At 42.0% G+C, this 16176-nt stretch overlaps 2 protein-coding genes across 2 annotated transcripts; one reads left to right on the forward strand and one right to left on the reverse strand.

The window, feature by feature from the left end:
* Positions 1-604: 604 nt before the first annotated feature.
* On the reverse strand, positions 605-3953 carry LOC134202828 (zinc finger protein 70-like). Its single transcript, XM_062677813.1, has 5 exons — positions 3711-3953; positions 2107-3549; positions 1294-1417; positions 1109-1192; positions 605-853 (listed from the first exon to the last, which is right to left on the reverse strand). Exons 1-5 carry the CDS (start codon positions 3822-3824, stop codon positions 639-641), a joined length of 1980 nt encoding a protein of 659 aa, XP_062533797.1. The 5' UTR covers positions 3825-3953; the 3' UTR covers positions 605-638.
* A 121-nt stretch (positions 3954-4074) lies between these two features.
* On the forward strand, positions 4075-15290 carry LOC134202826 (zinc finger protein 34-like). The gene is made up of 6 exons (XM_062677812.1): positions 4075-4344; positions 12947-14221; positions 14298-14387; positions 14457-14601; positions 14735-14818; positions 14894-15290. Exons 1-6 carry the CDS (start codon positions 4219-4221, stop codon positions 15190-15192), a joined length of 2019 nt encoding a protein of 672 aa, XP_062533796.1. The 5' UTR covers positions 4075-4218; the 3' UTR covers positions 15193-15290.
* The last annotated feature ends 886 nt before the right edge of the window (positions 15291-16176 follow it).

Consider the following 16176-nt stretch of genomic DNA (forward strand, 5'->3'; position numbering starts at 1 on the left):
TTGTTGGCCTTCCCTATCGACCGGGATGGAGCTGCCATCTCAGGTATAGCTTCCGGGGAATAGCATTTCATACTTAGCCGCTGATTGCCAGAACAGACGCTGTTGGAGCCGCACCTCCTTGATGAACAGACGCTCATACCCACACCCTCACTTCTTTTTCTTCTTCTTCTTATTGGTATTACATCCTCACACCGGGACAGATCCGCCTCTCAGCGTATTGTTCATTGAGCACTTCCACAGTTATTAACGCGAGGTTGTTTCTAAGCCAGGTTACCATTTTTGCATTCGTATATCATGAGGCTAACACGATGACTTGTATGCCCAGGGAAGTCGAGACAATTTCCAATCCGAAAATTGCCTAGACCGGCACTGGAAATCGAACCCAGCCACCCTAAGCATAGTCTTGCTTTGTAGCCGTGCGTCTTACCGCACGGCTAAGGAGGGCCCCACATCCCCTACTATAAAAATCGCCCCTTATGTAAAAAACCGTTTCGTGACTATTAACTATTTCAATATAATCATCGAATTGATTTCATAGAATACTTCTTTTCTGAACACGGACCGGAATTCTTTTTCGTTCTACAATATTGAAGTTCGCTAAGCCTTCATAATAATCGGAATGTATCCCAACCATATACTTACGCATCACGATAGGATAGGCCACTGGAGGAAGGAGGTGGCATCAATTGTGGCGAAGAAGAGGACGACCTTGCATTGGAATCTGGCATAGGGGATGGCTGTGCCAGCGAGAGTTGATTTTCCGGTGCCAACGGATGTATTTCCAGATGTTCCTTGAGCAACGACTTATGACCGAACGTGAGTTTGCATCTCTCGCACCGGTACGGTTTGATTCCTGTTGGGAGGAAAAAACGGTTCTCGAAAGTTAGAAGTTGCGTTGAACACGGTGATAGACCAGTAAGGTTGAGATAGCACTCAACTTCAATAGTATTTTGAAATGAGTTTGAATAACTGCCGATATCTTTTTGCCGCAGCTGTGCTGCATGAAAGGAACATTAAACGCCGCATGAAAATGCTGCATGACATCAAAAATATTCCACAAAAAATTTGCATTGTTGAAAAAAATATAATTATTTTCTATGTGGCTTACCTGTGTGCGTGCTTTCGTGTTCGATTTGAAACCGTCGACGTATAAAAGACTTGTCGCAATATGTACACTTGTATGGTTTAATTCCTATAAAAATTAATAAAATTTGCATTACTATTCTGTAATATGTTCACTTGAATATGTACTGCTGTTCGCAGTATATAAATTAAAATAAACTGCTCACTTACCAGTGTGCGAAGTTTCGTGCCTCGCCCTGTTGGCATGATCAGCAAAAGACTTCTCGCAGTAGCGACATTTCCAAGGTTTATACCCGGTATGGATCCGCATGTGATACTGCAAATGGTACTTGCCCTGGATAAGAAATCAGAAAATAATGCCAAATAAGATTTGTCGAATTTAATACAATGAGATGTCTTTGAAGTGCGTGTCGGCATGACCATCTCGTTTGCCTAGTGAATGACTACAATGCACAAGACCATAAAGAGGGTGACTGGATTGAATTGCCGATCCGATCTAGGAAATTTACAGGATGGAAATCTTCTCGACTTCCCTGAATATAAAAGTCCCACGATATGTATAAGAAAGCAAATGCAATGCTGACATGGCATAGAAACCTTGCAGTTAATAACGAAAGTTAAGCTGCAGACGACAGTTTCCCAGAGAGGGGGGTGTACCGAAAAGAGTCGATCTACAATCTACAATGACCCTCATAGTAATTTGATATGACTGTAAATAGAGAACTTTGTCTGTGAGATATCAATATCAAATACCGGCCATGCTGGCTCCCTTCCAACTAAATGAGAACAATGCTAGAGAAAGATACAATCAAGACAAAAAACCAAGGGTCTGAAAGGATGAACGGGGAATTTGGGATCAATAATTTCGAGGAATCTCATTGCAATTCATTATATAGATTCGATTTCTAGCGGTCTATCATACTAATCTTCAGAAGTATGACCTAGGTGAAAATATGTGAACATTTATAAGAATTCATTGAAATTCTTGCCCATACGACTACTCAGTAGTAAGATCCCACTCACCTTGAAACACTTTTCGCAAACCTCGCACTTCCACGGCAACGTATTCGTGTGCTGCAACATGTGCGTCTTGAGATTGCAACTCCGCTTAAAGCTCCAACCGCAATCCTTGCACACGAACGGTTTTTCGTCCGTATGCACCGCGTAGTGGTTTCGGAGCTGCGTCATCATCATAAACCGCTTTCCGCAGATTTCACACGCATGTGACTTATCGCTGTTGTGTCTGCGCTCATGAGTGTACAGGGCGTTGCGATTTTTGAACTGCTTGCCACAGATCGAGCACTGCATGGAGGACATGAAGATTCGGTACCGATGGCGCTTCAACGATTGCAGTTTCTCGAACGTCTTAAAACAAACCGGGCACTCGTGGGGTTTCGCCGGGTTCTTTACGATCGCTCTGTTGTCCGTGTGTTCCTTTTCGCTATGCTCGAGTAATTCTTCTTGCGTAGGAAATTTCTTGTGGCATGACTTCATACAACAGGTCACCGAACGATTGTTGTGCTCTTCCAAGTCCGGATCAAGTGCTTCGTTGTACTTAGGATGATTGTGAGCGTGAATCCGTCTGCGCTTGACTGTTGCAAATCGATTCAAGCATCGTGAACACTCGTAAATTTTCTTTGTATACAGCTTCGCTGCCATATCAATGTGCTCCACCAAGGAATCTTTTGAGGTGTACCGGCAGTGACATACTTCACAATAGTACTTCTTTGATAAGTTTATCTTGCGAGTTTTTTTCGAATGTTTCTGTATTCCATGATCAACCAAATCACTCCGTGTGTCGAAATCTTTATAACACAAGCAGCAAAAATGTCTACTTTTATCAGCTTGTACCAAAGTGTAGATTTCTTGTTCAACTTCATCTAATTCTGAGTTAGCGCCATCATCCCCATCATCTATATCGCTGTATTTTGTAGGTTTACTACGTCTTCTGCTTTTTGATTCTGACGACTCAACTCCAGCTTCATTCTCTTCCTCCTCATCATCATCTTTCTTTCTATTTCTCTGTTTACCGCTCTTTGGTTTTCTATCTGGTGTAGCTTCAACTACGCGTTTCCGTCTGCTACGCCGCGTTTCTTTTATTTCTTCTGCATGTGCCTCCTCATCCGAAGATTTAATATGCTCCTTCCAGTCACTATCATTATCATCTTCAAAATCATCTGACTCCTTTTCACTCTCTAATATGTTGGTTTCCTTTTGGGACAAATTCTGATTGTACTCATCTTCGAGGTCAATTTCTAACTTTACATCAACCTCCAAAGGAACCGTAATAAAACTGGTTGTCGCAGATTCCTGATCAGATTTTTTTACGCTTTCTGTATCCGGCTTGAGCAAAAGCCGGAGTTTACGATCCGACTCGCGGACCTGATTGGCAAAGCAAAGGATTTCCTTGACCGTACTCATGCAGGCTTCACAAACACAAGACGGAAGTCCATCGTCTTCGTTGATCTGTAATGTGAAGTTCCCTTGTTTAATCGGTCCAAAATTACTTTCATCTGTTTTTCTCCAAACCATTTAATTTATTAGCATTGAGAAGTTTTTGAATGATATTTGAAATACATTAATTTCAATGGCAACAAACAAAACTAAAAGTGGCACATGCTACATACCGAAACATCACTGCAATTTATTATAACATTTGCTATGAATGTATCCTCGAGTTTAGAAAATATCGGAACGAGCTCTGCGCTGCACTCTTCCGCACACGTTCTACAGACATTCATATTTCCAATATGAAGAATTCGTATTGGAAGCAATCTTTATTATGTATTCAGCTGTTAAAAGATAATTTCAAGTTAAATTTTGATGAATACGAAATTAGTTTCCAAACATCCTTAGATATGTTTACAAACAAGTTCTGCGTGCGGTTACGCACACATCAGTGATGTAACGTCAGAGCGGTTCAGCTCGGTTAACACCTTTTAAGTACCTGGCGTGACATTTTAATCAAAACAAAAAAACAAACATCAAAATTCCTTTCGTTTTCGCAAAGAAATTTTGTTGACTATCGAGAAACCACAGTGAAAAATAATTTGAGTAATAATTGTTATCAGAACGTAAAACTTCGCGTAATTGTTTCCTATCCCAATCACCGGAGACGTTCGCAAGCGGTACACGATGGAGGTTTGTCGAACGTGCATGAATGCAAACCGTACGGAGCACCACCAGCGTATGATTCCGATCTATTCCAAGCTGGACGATGCCTTCATCGCGAACATCATCATGGACTGTACCGCCATCGAGGTAGGTGAAAGTAGATGAATTAATTACCTCGCTAATAAGAGCAATGGAAACAAATTATGTATAAGAGGTGTAAGATATAAGTAAATCGCAAGTTCGGCCAAAAACAAAGTTCATTTTTTAAACAGTTTCTTTGCAATCAATTTTTTATTTTTGATTGGTGCCTGCATGTATTTATAATAAAAGGGCCTATCCAGCTAATCTTTATCATACACGGTAAAAAAAATAAGCGCATCGACTCGGTGCATTATATTTCATGTACTTTCTTTATTATGATTTACTAACAAAAACTCAATTTGAACATCATTTTTATTAAGAAAACTAGTTGACCCGGCAGACGTTGTCCTGCATAGTAGGCGAGAATGTGCATTCCGAACTGCCCATGTAATGTTCGCATAGGAATCACAATTTTAGTTATTCATGGTTTGCTCAACTTTACTCGTAATGTTCCCATTAGAAAGTATCATATAAACCCGTCGGAAACTATAATGAATGTTTCTGCTGAAGAAATGAAAAAAATCCATCCAGCCGTTTTCGAGTTATGCGGATACGAACACAGACCATTTCATTTTTATATATAAGATTATTTTGAGCTTTTTAGTGGAATGTCTTCATATGTCATAAGCTGCCGGTACTTTCATATCAGTCCCATATTGGTTTTTCGCATACTGAGATAATAGCCGATGAAGTCTCAAAACGAATTTTCGATGCAAAACTTTTAAAAAATCTAATAAATTCAAACATTCAATCATTCTTTATTCAGTGAGTTAATGAAAACCGATTCAAATCAATGGAAAAATAATTGAATTTTGAGCAATCGAGTCATGTAAATTCTTAGTGGGACTGTTATGCGGGTTGGTTTGGTTTTTTTTTCACATTTCTCCCGTAAAAAGTCTCATTTTTATCATGTTATGTGGAAGTATGATAAAATTAAATGCTATTCACGGTGTTAACTCAAAAATGACGAAAACCGAATTGGGACTGATATGCGAGTAGCGGCAGTAAGGGTCTGTTCACAAATTACGTAATGCTTTTGGGGGGAGGGAGGAGGTCCAACTTGCGTTATACTTTGTTACTCTAAAAGGTGGGGGAGGGTACAACCAAATGTTACGCATAACGCAATTTTAAATTTTATTTTAAAAGTTTTTTTTTAATCACTGATTGAAGTTATTGGCTAACATGTGTTGATCAAGACGATGAATACGGATCCTATCCTTTTCACTACCTTATTAACCATTATTGTCCCATGCTAGTCTTTGTAGTGTTTTACTTTTTATCTCAAAGCAGGTTATTTTAATGTATTTTTTTATTCTTAAAGACAGCGAGTTTTGTTAGAAAAATTGTTGCTAAATTTCGAGGCATTTTTGTCTAACGATAAATATTCACAATTTCTACAGATTACATTATTTTATGGAACAACCTCGGGAACGACGCTTTTATTGGTATTAAATTTCATGATTAGATCTTCCAAACCAAGACAAATTTAATAGAGTTAACCCAGAGAGCTTTCTAAGCAATTGCATTTTAGCTCAACAACTTCCACTTATAAACAGTTTAATGATTTGTCTACCGTTATCAAGTTAGTCATTTCCGAAATCAAGCACATAGCGGGGCAGTTACGCGTTAAAACACCAAGCGAATATTGTAATTATCGACAGAACAGCCCCGCCAAACTATCAGAATGGTCATGGTCGCAAATTCTATTTTCTTTTTTGCTAGCTGCATTCTTGATATCCTTCCTTGGTTTTTGATCATGTGCCGTTCCTATTCTAACAGTGTTAAAAAATACCAAAACCCACATGCTTCAGAGAAGGAAAAAAATCTGCCTTTAAACTTTTCACAGTTACGCGTTATATGGGGGAGGGAGGGGGTACCAAAAATGTTACTTTTTGCTACGAGGGAGGGGGTCAAAAACACGGATTTTTGCGTTACGTAATTTGTGAACAGACCCTAAGACGAGTTTGTACCATCCCATTTAATTCCACCACTTGATTGTACATTGACAGATACGTATTTCGACCTCAACAGTAAGGTCGTCTTCAGTGTCTCGTACTTGTCTCGACTTAAGTTAATAAAAATTAAAATACTTCTCGGGTTTTTAAAGAATGTATTGAAACTCTTCCAAATTTAACGATTTGTTTATCGTTGCCCCCTCAAAATATTATTTTTGGGCATAACAATCCGAGGGAGGGGAGGTATAGTTGTTTTTAAATATTTGAATCGAGATTTGAAAAGACCAAACTCAAATTAAAAAAAGTCTGATTTTGAAATTGAAAAATAATGTTTTCTCAACCACTCCTCAATGCAATAATCGAACGGGTCTACTAATGCTGCTAATTGACCCGAACAGTGAATAATGTCTGTGACATAGCCGCAAAGTGGACTTACTTGATGGGCTACAGCTCTTCGATGAACCTACGCTGAATGGAGTATCCTTCTCCACTGGACTCGATCATGGGCCAATCGCTTCCAGTCGCCCTGAACATTGAGCGCCCTCAGGTCCTCTTCAACTGCAAAAAGCCATCGTGTACGCGGCCTTCCACGAAGCCTGCGGCCTCTTCCGGGTTCTCTACTAAATATTATCTTCGCTTGACGTTCTTCCGGCATACGAACAACGTGACCAGCCCACCGTAGTCTGCCGTGTTCTTCTTCTTCGTTGGCATTGCATCCCCCACTGGGACATTGCCGCCTCGCAGCTTAGTGTTCATTAAGCACTTCCACAGTTATTAACTGCGAGGTTTCTAAGCCAAGTTACCATTTCTGCATTCGTATATCATGAGGCTAACACGATGATACTTTATGCCCAGGGAAGTCGAGACAATTTCCAATCCGAAAATTGTCTAGACCGGCACCGGGAATCGAACCCAGTCACCCTCAGCATGGTCTTGCTTTGTAGCCGCGCATCTTACCGCACGGCTAAGGAGGGCCCCACAGTCTGCCGTGTTGTATAACCTTAATAATATCCAGCCCTGTATACATCTGGTACAATTCGCGATTCATGCGACGCCGCCAGATACCGTTCTCCTGTTTACCGCCGAGTAATGTCCGTAGCACCTTACGCTCAAACACTCCGAAAGCTCTCCGATCAGCCTCCTTTAACGTCCATGTTTCATGGCCGTATAAAGCCACTGGAAAAATCAGAGTAGTATACAGCCCAGGACTACGGGTTACGAAGTCCGTAATAAGCCCTATTTGCAGCTGCAATACACGTTTTCACCTCGCGGGTAACATCATTATCGCACGTCACTAATGTTCCAAGATACACAAATTCTTCTACCACTTCAAATTTTTCACCATCCAACACTATTTCGCTACCACCACCACTAATGAACCCACGTTGATTGCCAGCGACCATGTACTTCGTTTTGCTGGTATTGATCGTGAGACCAATCCTCGCTGTCTCCCTCTTAAAAGGCGCAAAAGCCTCTTCCACGGCACGGCGATCAATTCCGATAATATCGATATCGTCCGCAAATGCCAGGAGCATATGCGATTTTGTGATAATTGTACCGCTTCTTTGCACACCAGCTCTCCTAATCGCTCCCTCGAGCGCTATATTGAACAGTAGGTTCGAGAGTGCATCACCCTGCTTTAATCCATCTAAGGTAACAAATGACGTCGATATTTCATCCGCAACCCTTACACTTGATTTCGATCCGTCCAACGTTATACGAATCATCCGTATCAGTTTCGCCGGAAAACCATGTTCAAGCATAATTTGCCATAATTCATTCCGTTTCACTGAATCGTACGCCGCCTTGAAATCAATAAACAGATGATGTGTCTGCAAGTTGTACTCCTGGAATTTATCAAGGATTTGTCTCAGGGTAAACATTTGATCCGTCGTTGATCGGCCCTCACGAAAACCTGCTTGGTATTCGCCGACGAAGGACTCTTCAAGTGGTCTCAATCTGTTGAACAGAATACGGGACATAATTTTGTACGCCGAATTAAGGAGGGTTATTCCTCGGTAATTGGCGCACTCCAGTCTGTGCCCTTTCTTAAAGAGAGGGCAAATGAGGCCGTCTAACCAGCTTGCAGGCATTTCCTCGTCTTCCCATATTTTCGACATAATATGGTGTAGAACTTCATAAAGCTGCTCACTGCCATGTTTGAGAAGTTCAGAAGAAGCCGCAAAGTGGACTTATGATGTATAATATGCCCGAATCTCTCACAAAATCTAATTAGAATAAAAATAATCGACGATATCAGCCCAAACATTAATACATATAATATTCTCGACCAATTTAGAAAATATCTCAATACGGAAAGCTATCAATTGATTTACTTTTCGAAACTGCGCACGGTAGATGAAAAATAAAAGGAAATTTTGAACAATTTTACGGTAATATTCATAAGAATTGACCAAGGAAAATTCGAAAAATTTGCTCTGGTCCTCAGGTCTTCTTCAACTGCAAAACGCCATCGTACGCGGCCTTCCACGAAGCCTGCGGCCTCTTCCGGGTTCTCTACTGTTATCTTCGCTTGGCGTTCTTCCGGCATACGAACAACGTGACCAGCCCACCGTAGTCTGCGGTGTTGTCCAACCCTTTATACACCTGGTACAGTTCGTGATTCATGCGACGCCGCCAGATACCGTTCTCCTGTTTACCACCGAGTATGTCCGCAGCACCTTACGATCAAACACTCCGAAAGCTCTCCGATCAGCCTTCTTTAATAAACAGACAGGAACACCGTCTTCGACCAGAGGTCGTACAGACTGAACACTTAACACCTAGCATGAGACAACGGACAGGACACATAACACCCAATGGACCAGTGGAGAATTTTTCGATCATGAAAAGTTTCCTCCTTACCTGGGCGGGAATCGAACCCACACTTCATAGCACATGCGTCTAGACGCTACGAAGCCCACAATGTTCATGTTTCATGGCCGTATAAATCCACCGGAAGAATCAGAGTAGTATACAGCGCGAGTTTTGTTTTCGTTTGCAGACTACGGGACTTAAGCTGGTTACGACGCCCGTAATAAGCCCTATTTCCAGCTGCAATACGCCTTTTCACCTCGCGGGTAATATCATTATCGCACGTCACTAATGTTCCAAGATACACAAATTCTTCTACCACTTCAAATTTTTCACCACCCAGCACCATTTCGCTACCATCACCACTAATGAACCCACGTTGATTGCCAGCGACCATGTACTTCGTTTTGTTAATATTGATCGTGAGTCCAATCCTTGCTGTCTCCTTCTTAAAAGGCACAAAAGCCTCTTCCACGGCACGGTGATCAATCCCGATAATATCGATATCGTCCGCAAATACCAGGAGCATATGTGATTTTGTGATAATGGTACCGCTTCTTTGCACACCAGCTCTCCTAATCGCTCCCTCGAGCGCTATATTGAACAGTAGATTCGATAGTGCATCAGTTCGGTAGTGCTTTAATCCATCTAAAGTAACAAATGACGTCGATATTTCATCCGCAACCCTTACACTTGATTTCGATCCGTCCAACGTTATACGAATCAGCCGTATCAGTTTCGCCGGAAAAACTTGTTCAAACATTTTTTTTTTCATTCCGCTTCATTGAATCGTACGCCACCTTGAAATCAATAAACAGATGATGTGTCTGCAAGTTGTACTCCCGGAATTTATCAAGGATTTGTCTCGGGGTAAACATTTGATCCGTCGTTGTTCGGCCCTCACGAAAACCTGCTTGGTATTCGCCGACGAAGGACTCTTCAAGCGGTCTCAATCTGTTGAACAGAATACGGGACATAATTTTGTACGCCGAATTAAGGAGGGTTATTCCTCGGTAATTTGGCGCACTCCAGTCTGTGCCCTTTCTTAAAGATATATATTTTCGACATAATATGGTGCAGAACTTCATAAAGATGCTCACTGCCATGTTTGAGAAGTTCAGTCGGGTGCTGGTCCTTCCCAGCAGCTCTTTAATAGCTTTTCTAAGCTCATCCAGTGTAGGCGGTTTCACAGCTTGTCCATTGTCGCTAATATTTATTCTGTTCACCGATGCATCGTCACTTCCACTATTCAACAAAGTCTCGCAGTGTTGCTTCCACCTGGCAGCCACTTCGGTTTTATCTGTCAGCAAACTTCCTTCTTGGTCGTTGCACATGACGGGAGATGACGCTGTCTTTCTCCGCACGCCATTGACAGTCTCATAAAACCTACGCATATCATTCTGCTCCATTCTTTCCTGCCTTTCTGCGCCTCACTAATAACTTGTTCTTGTACTTTTTTTTCTTCCTGCAGTGGGTTCGTTTTTCGGCTGCTCTTACTTCCAACATCCGACTTTTGGCAACGTTCTTCTCGTCTGTCACTCTCTGACACTCCACATCGAATCAACCGGTCCTGGGTCGCCTCTGTGCAGTGCCTGCCACTTCTCGTGCTGTTGTGCTCACCGCTCCATGGATCAACTCCCATAGATCGTTGATGTTGTCGTTGATTGCACTTATCCGTTCGTCGAGCTTCTGGCGGTACTCAGCCGAAACTCCTTCCACCGACAATCGCTGGATATTTTAACGCATCGTTCGCTATGATCTTTCGTTCGATACTGTTGACAACCGTGATCGAATTTTACTGACAACGAGGTAGTGATCAGAGTCAATGTTCGGACCTCTGAATGTCCGCACATCGATAACATCCGAGAAATGGCGCCCATCCACCAGAACATGGTCTATCTGGTTGCAAGTTTCACCCTTTGGGTGTCTCCAGGTGTGCTTGCGGATGTTCTTTCGTGCAAAGTAGGTGCTACTGATGGTCATCCCTCTGGCAGCAGCGAAATTTACTAGCCGTAGGCCGTTGTCATTGGTAGCGGAGTGAAGGCTCTCCCTACCGATTATGGGACGGAAAAAGTCCTCTCTACCGACCTGAGCGTTAGCGTCTCCGACAACAATTTTCACGTCACGCTTTGGGCACTCTCCATAGGCTTTATCAAGACATTCATAAAACGTGTCCCTTCGTCGTCGGATTTATCGTTTGTCGGGTCGTAAACGTTGATTAGGCTGTAATTGAAGAATTTGCCCCGTATCCTGGGTTTCCACCGCATCACTCGTTTCATCTGCTAGCCCATCACTACGAAACCAACTCCATACTCTGCTTTTCCGCCGTTGCTGTGATTGATGTTATATTTGAATGCAGTGTTGGTCGTGGGGTCCACGGCTCGGAATTCACATTCTCCGGATTTTTCATAATTTTTCAAGAGTTTCCCTTTTTAATAACAAAAAGTTTCCCTAAACAAATTAGATTTTTTTTCAAATTTCAATTTTTTAAGATAAAATCCGGGAAATTGCCGCCGTTGATTAAAATACTACCAGCGTGACACCGAAAACGCTGCCGACGATGGTTTCTGGACCGGCGCACAATGGCGGAAACCCGGACAAAACCTAAAAAAAAAATCGTTCGTTTCGCGAAACTCGTATTTTTTTTAATTCCACACATATATTAAATGAACTGATTCCAAAATTTGATGATTGTAGCTTGTAAATTTGATTTTTGGTGGCTTGTTGAAGTTAATGCTGTAAAGCATCTCCCGAACAAATTCGTATGGAAAAAGAAAATTTGACTAAAGTTTTTTCGGGAACGATTCGGAACGATCTGGTATCATGTATTAAAACCTTTTTTTGATCTACGTTCCTGTGGTTAGTGTGGTGATTTGCTCCTAGCTGCTCCAAAGCTGGAAATTGACTGCTTCAATGCTAGAATAAGGACGCTGTCAATGCTTCAGACCTTAAGGCTTGTGCCCCCAGAAGTACTCGAGTAGCATAGTATATGTTGGATAACAATTCTAACCTCAAAATGAATTTAGCGTCCCAAAATTACTCTTAGGTGAAAGATTCGAGCAACATATTAGGTTTTGCCCGGCATTTGTATGGGGGCTCGCCACTGTGCGGCGCATACCTCTTTTTTGCTTGATAGCTTGCTTCGGACACGTTGCCAGTGCCCACTTGATGCGCCAGTCCTGTTATCAGGCTTGATCGTCACGTCCTGGAGAATCTTCGATTTTACCCAATCTGCCGTCTACTTGACTCCATTCCCTCGACCATTGGCCCGTATCTCTTTCTCGGTAACCCCATAAGAACCAACATCCATTTGTCATTAAGCGGGAAATTAATCACTTGCAGCTGCTAGCTGGCGACGAACATTTCATCCACATACTCTTCAACGGACGAACAGTTTTCGAGCTCCAATCTCATCAGCTTCTGCAGGAAGATGATCTTCCTGTATACCTTTTGATACAATCAGCGCTAAGGTCCGAGAGGTTCTCGCTGATCCGATTATTCATTGTATATAAATTGTATGGAAGTTCAAAAAAATACTTATTTTGCGTGATTTTTTACATTTATTGTAAACCGTACAAACTACATCAATAAATTTATTGCCAACTAATAGAGGGCGATACTTGATCACAAACAGGGTACGATAAACTACAGTACTCAACAGCTGTTTAATTAAAAGAAGAGCAATGTTTGTCCAGTTAAGGGGGTTAGAAGCAGAGGGGTGTAAGTTACATTTTGGTCAAATCTGAGTTGATTATTGCAAAACATTCTTTGGTCGGTAGAATTTTTTTTAGAACTTGTGCAAAATAAACTATTCCCGCTTTTTTACCAATCTACTTCAGATCCAAGAGAACGATGGCCTGCCACCTTACGTGTGCTCCGGATGCATGGAAACCCTCAAGATTTTGATAAGTTTCATAAAAACTGTTCGCGACTGTGATCGCCAGCTTCGTATGATATGCAAGCCAGAATCAACCCAGTGCCACAAACCAGCCGAAGTTGCCAATACAAACGACGACGTAGCTCTGGAAAACGAATCGGATGTGTTCCAGTTCACTGAGATTAAAATTGAACCGATAGAAGGCCTTGTGGATGAGGTTGCGGAAAATCCGTATCTGGAAGAAACCGTTGAAAGTGACCCAGACGCCGTGGTTCAAAGTGAAGATGAGGATTCTCAAAGTTCGGGCGAGGAGAGTGAAAGCGAAAGCGACTGGAAAGGTAGTGATGATGAAATAGAGCTAATAGTACGTAAGAAGCCTGGGCGCAGGCCAAAGCCCAAACCTGCCAACACGGATGATAAGCCATTATTGAATAAGCGTCGTCACAAGCCAGATGAGGACCTAGAGATGAACGAGCATGAGCTTGAACTTTATACAGTTATTCAAGTTCAGCCGGGTAGCCATACATGCTGCGGATGTTTACTGATATTTAAGTCAGCCGAAGAGCTTGAGACACATCGAAACAAAGCTCATGTTCGAAAACGAGAATCAAAAGTAAAACCAACGTCCAAAGTGCTTTGTGACGGATGTCTACGGAAGTACAAGTCTAAACGTCGCGTCAATTACCACAAAGAACGCGTTCGGCAATTGGAAATCATTTGGGAATGTAACAAATGCAAGAATCGATTCAGTGAGGCAACACGGCGACGGAATCATTCTAGGAAGCACCCGTACAAACGCGGTCCTAGCACAGTGGTAGCTCCTATCAAGGAAGCGGTCCAACAAGAACTGGGCTGGATATGCTGCGCACAGGCGTGCGGTCAGTCGTTCAAGACGGAAAAAGATATGGTTGATCACGCACACAAAGCCCATCAGATCAACAAACAAGAGGCGGATATGGAGGACCACGTGGAGAAGCCAGTACAGTGCCAGGTCTGTTACCGACGGTTCTCCGACAAAAACGGACTCATAAACCACCAGCAACGACTCTACAAGCTGCAAAAATATCAATGCGCTCTGTGTGGCTTGCAGTTTAACAGCGGAGGGCGGCTCACGGAGCACGAACTGACTCATCAGAGCGATAAGCCGTTCAAGTGCGACGTTTGCAACAAAGCATTCACACAGAAGGGCAACTTGAAAACTCACATGACGATTCACTCCAACGAGAAACCGTTTCAGGTTGGTATTTCCGACATATATTATGTAGTATTGTAATTTGCAATAATAACTAATTGTATCATAACGAATCTTGCAGTGTACCGTCTGTGGTTCTTCCTTCCGGCAGAAGGGCGGTTTGAAGGCCCACATGTCGAATCATGTGGACATTCCGCAGTTTAAATGTGAGGTTAGTACGAATGCTCTCGGTGCACAATTGAAGGTATAAAGACAATTTCGATTCCTAAAATATGTACAGGTCTGCTCGAAAATGTTCAAAGCGAAACTACATCTGCGTTACCACATGCGCATTCACAATGGCGAAAAGAAGTTCCCGTGCCGCTACTGCGAAAAGGCTTTCACCGATTTTACCAATCGAATGAGACACGAAATGAGTCATACTGGTAAGAACTAGCAAAGGAATTGCTATTTTGTTCAAAGTTCTTTTCGTTCAGTTGCAATTTCATAATGAAGCTCGTCTCTTGAACATTCGTTGAAGTCTCCTCGCCGAAGAACTCAAATTATTACTTTTTTTAGGAATTAAACCCTATAAATGCTCCTTCTGTGACAAGACGTTCATACGTAAGCGATTCCAATTGGAACATGAAAGTACTCATACAGGTAAATATACATAAAAAGTCATATTCAAAGATTCTTCAGTTAGTTTAACATATATTGCCATGCTTCTTCCAACAGGCGTGAAACTATACAACTGTGAAGTGTGTCTGCAGGGCTTTGGACAGAAAAATTCGCTTAAAAAACATTTGCAGACTAGCCACCCCAATCTGGCCCGCGTAGATGATGATGGAGACGAAGGTGGTAGCAGCAGTTACCACAAGTCACAAGCCTCTCCAACCGGAAGCACCAACAGCAACAGCAGCACATTGTCGGTGCAACATCTGCAGCACCGTATGCCACCCCAAACGCACCCGATTCCGTTGATCAACCAGCAGCAACTGCACATTATGTCGGCCTTCCATCATCAACCACATTAAGGAGGTGTTTCGGAATAATTAACAGATGTTTACATTAAACCAAGTTCATTTTATAAGGACTATCAACAACTGTGACTATAAAATACGTGTTGAACCAAGGAGTAATGATTGACTTATTCTGAATTGTGAAACCAACTTCTCGTAGCTCTATCGATACAGCACTTGTCTGATAATAGGGGGAGGGGGTGATAACACTGACGCTGTATGTGAAACAGGGGTCCCTGCTCTATCGAACACATCACAATTTTATTAACCATTTTTAACTGACTTTTATTGTTTGCTCCAAAGTATGTTAATGTATGACATGTCTTATTTCGTCTATATAAATAAGTATTATCCTAATAGCCTATTCAGATTACGCCATTTATGACAATAAATATCATCAGAGGCGCATCCACGTTGCGAGTCTTGGGTAGGACAAATAGGAAATGCCAGTTTAAGCAATAGTTCTGGCAGTGGCGCCGGGAGTGGGCGGGACAAGTAGGACATGTCCTACGCACGAATTTCCCTGGGTGGGACAGTCAAAGCATTGTCCTACCCATGATTATTGGTAGAACATATGAAGTCATTAGCTGGCAAAAATCTGTGTGTTACTAAAAGGTGATTTCAAATTTAATCACAGAGGTTTCTAAGATCCTAAAGGAATAGACTACTTATTGTGCTTTAGGACTTAGAGCACTTTATAATCTCGAAAGCGTTCAAGATGTCTAAAGCAAGGATTTTTTCGACCATCTTGTAATTTGGGTTCAATCATTTAGGGTCTGTCTCATTTGGAGAATTAAACTGAAATTAAACTTAAAAGTGACATTTCAATAATTATCAAATAACCCTGCTCGCAGAGCAAGATTACTTTTGACAGATATCGAATCATTATGCATCGATGTTTTATTGGAATTGCTGGGTAGCACCAGCCATTCTTATGACTGGGTTATTTGCTAATTTTCGAACTGTCACTTTTAAGTTTAATTCTCCAAATGAGACAGA

Source organism: Armigeres subalbatus, unplaced genomic scaffold, assembly GCF_024139115.2.
Source record: "Armigeres subalbatus isolate Guangzhou_Male unplaced genomic scaffold, GZ_Asu_2 Contig1448, whole genome shotgun sequence".
Classification (NCBI taxonomy): domain Eukaryota; kingdom Metazoa; phylum Arthropoda; class Insecta; order Diptera; family Culicidae; genus Armigeres; species Armigeres subalbatus.

Excerpts from the sequence above, each read along its gene's own strand:
- LOC134202828 (XM_062677813.1), bottom strand. The coding sequence starts at position 3,824 with ATGAATGTCTGTAGAACGTGTGCGGAAGAGTGCAGCGCAGAGCTCGTT. Across the intron at positions 3,550-3,710 it reads TAAATTGCAGTGATGTTTCG|ATCAACGAAGACGATGGACT; the intron begins GTATGTAGCATG and ends TTCACATTACAG. Across the intron at positions 1,193-1,293 it reads GCACGAAACTTCGCACACTG|GAATTAAACCATACAAGTGT; the intron begins GTAAGTGAGCAG and ends TAATTTTTATAG.
- LOC134202826 (XM_062677812.1), top strand. The coding sequence starts at position 4,219 with ATGGAGGTTTGTCGAACGTGCATGAATGCAAACCGTACGGAGCACCAC. Across the intron at positions 4,345-12,946 it reads TGGACTGTACCGCCATCGAG|ATCCAAGAGAACGATGGCCT; the intron begins GTAGGTGAAAGT and ends AATCTACTTCAG. Across the intron at positions 14,388-14,456 it reads TTCCGCAGTTTAAATGTGAG|GTCTGCTCGAAAATGTTCAA; the intron begins GTTAGTACGAAT and ends AAATATGTACAG.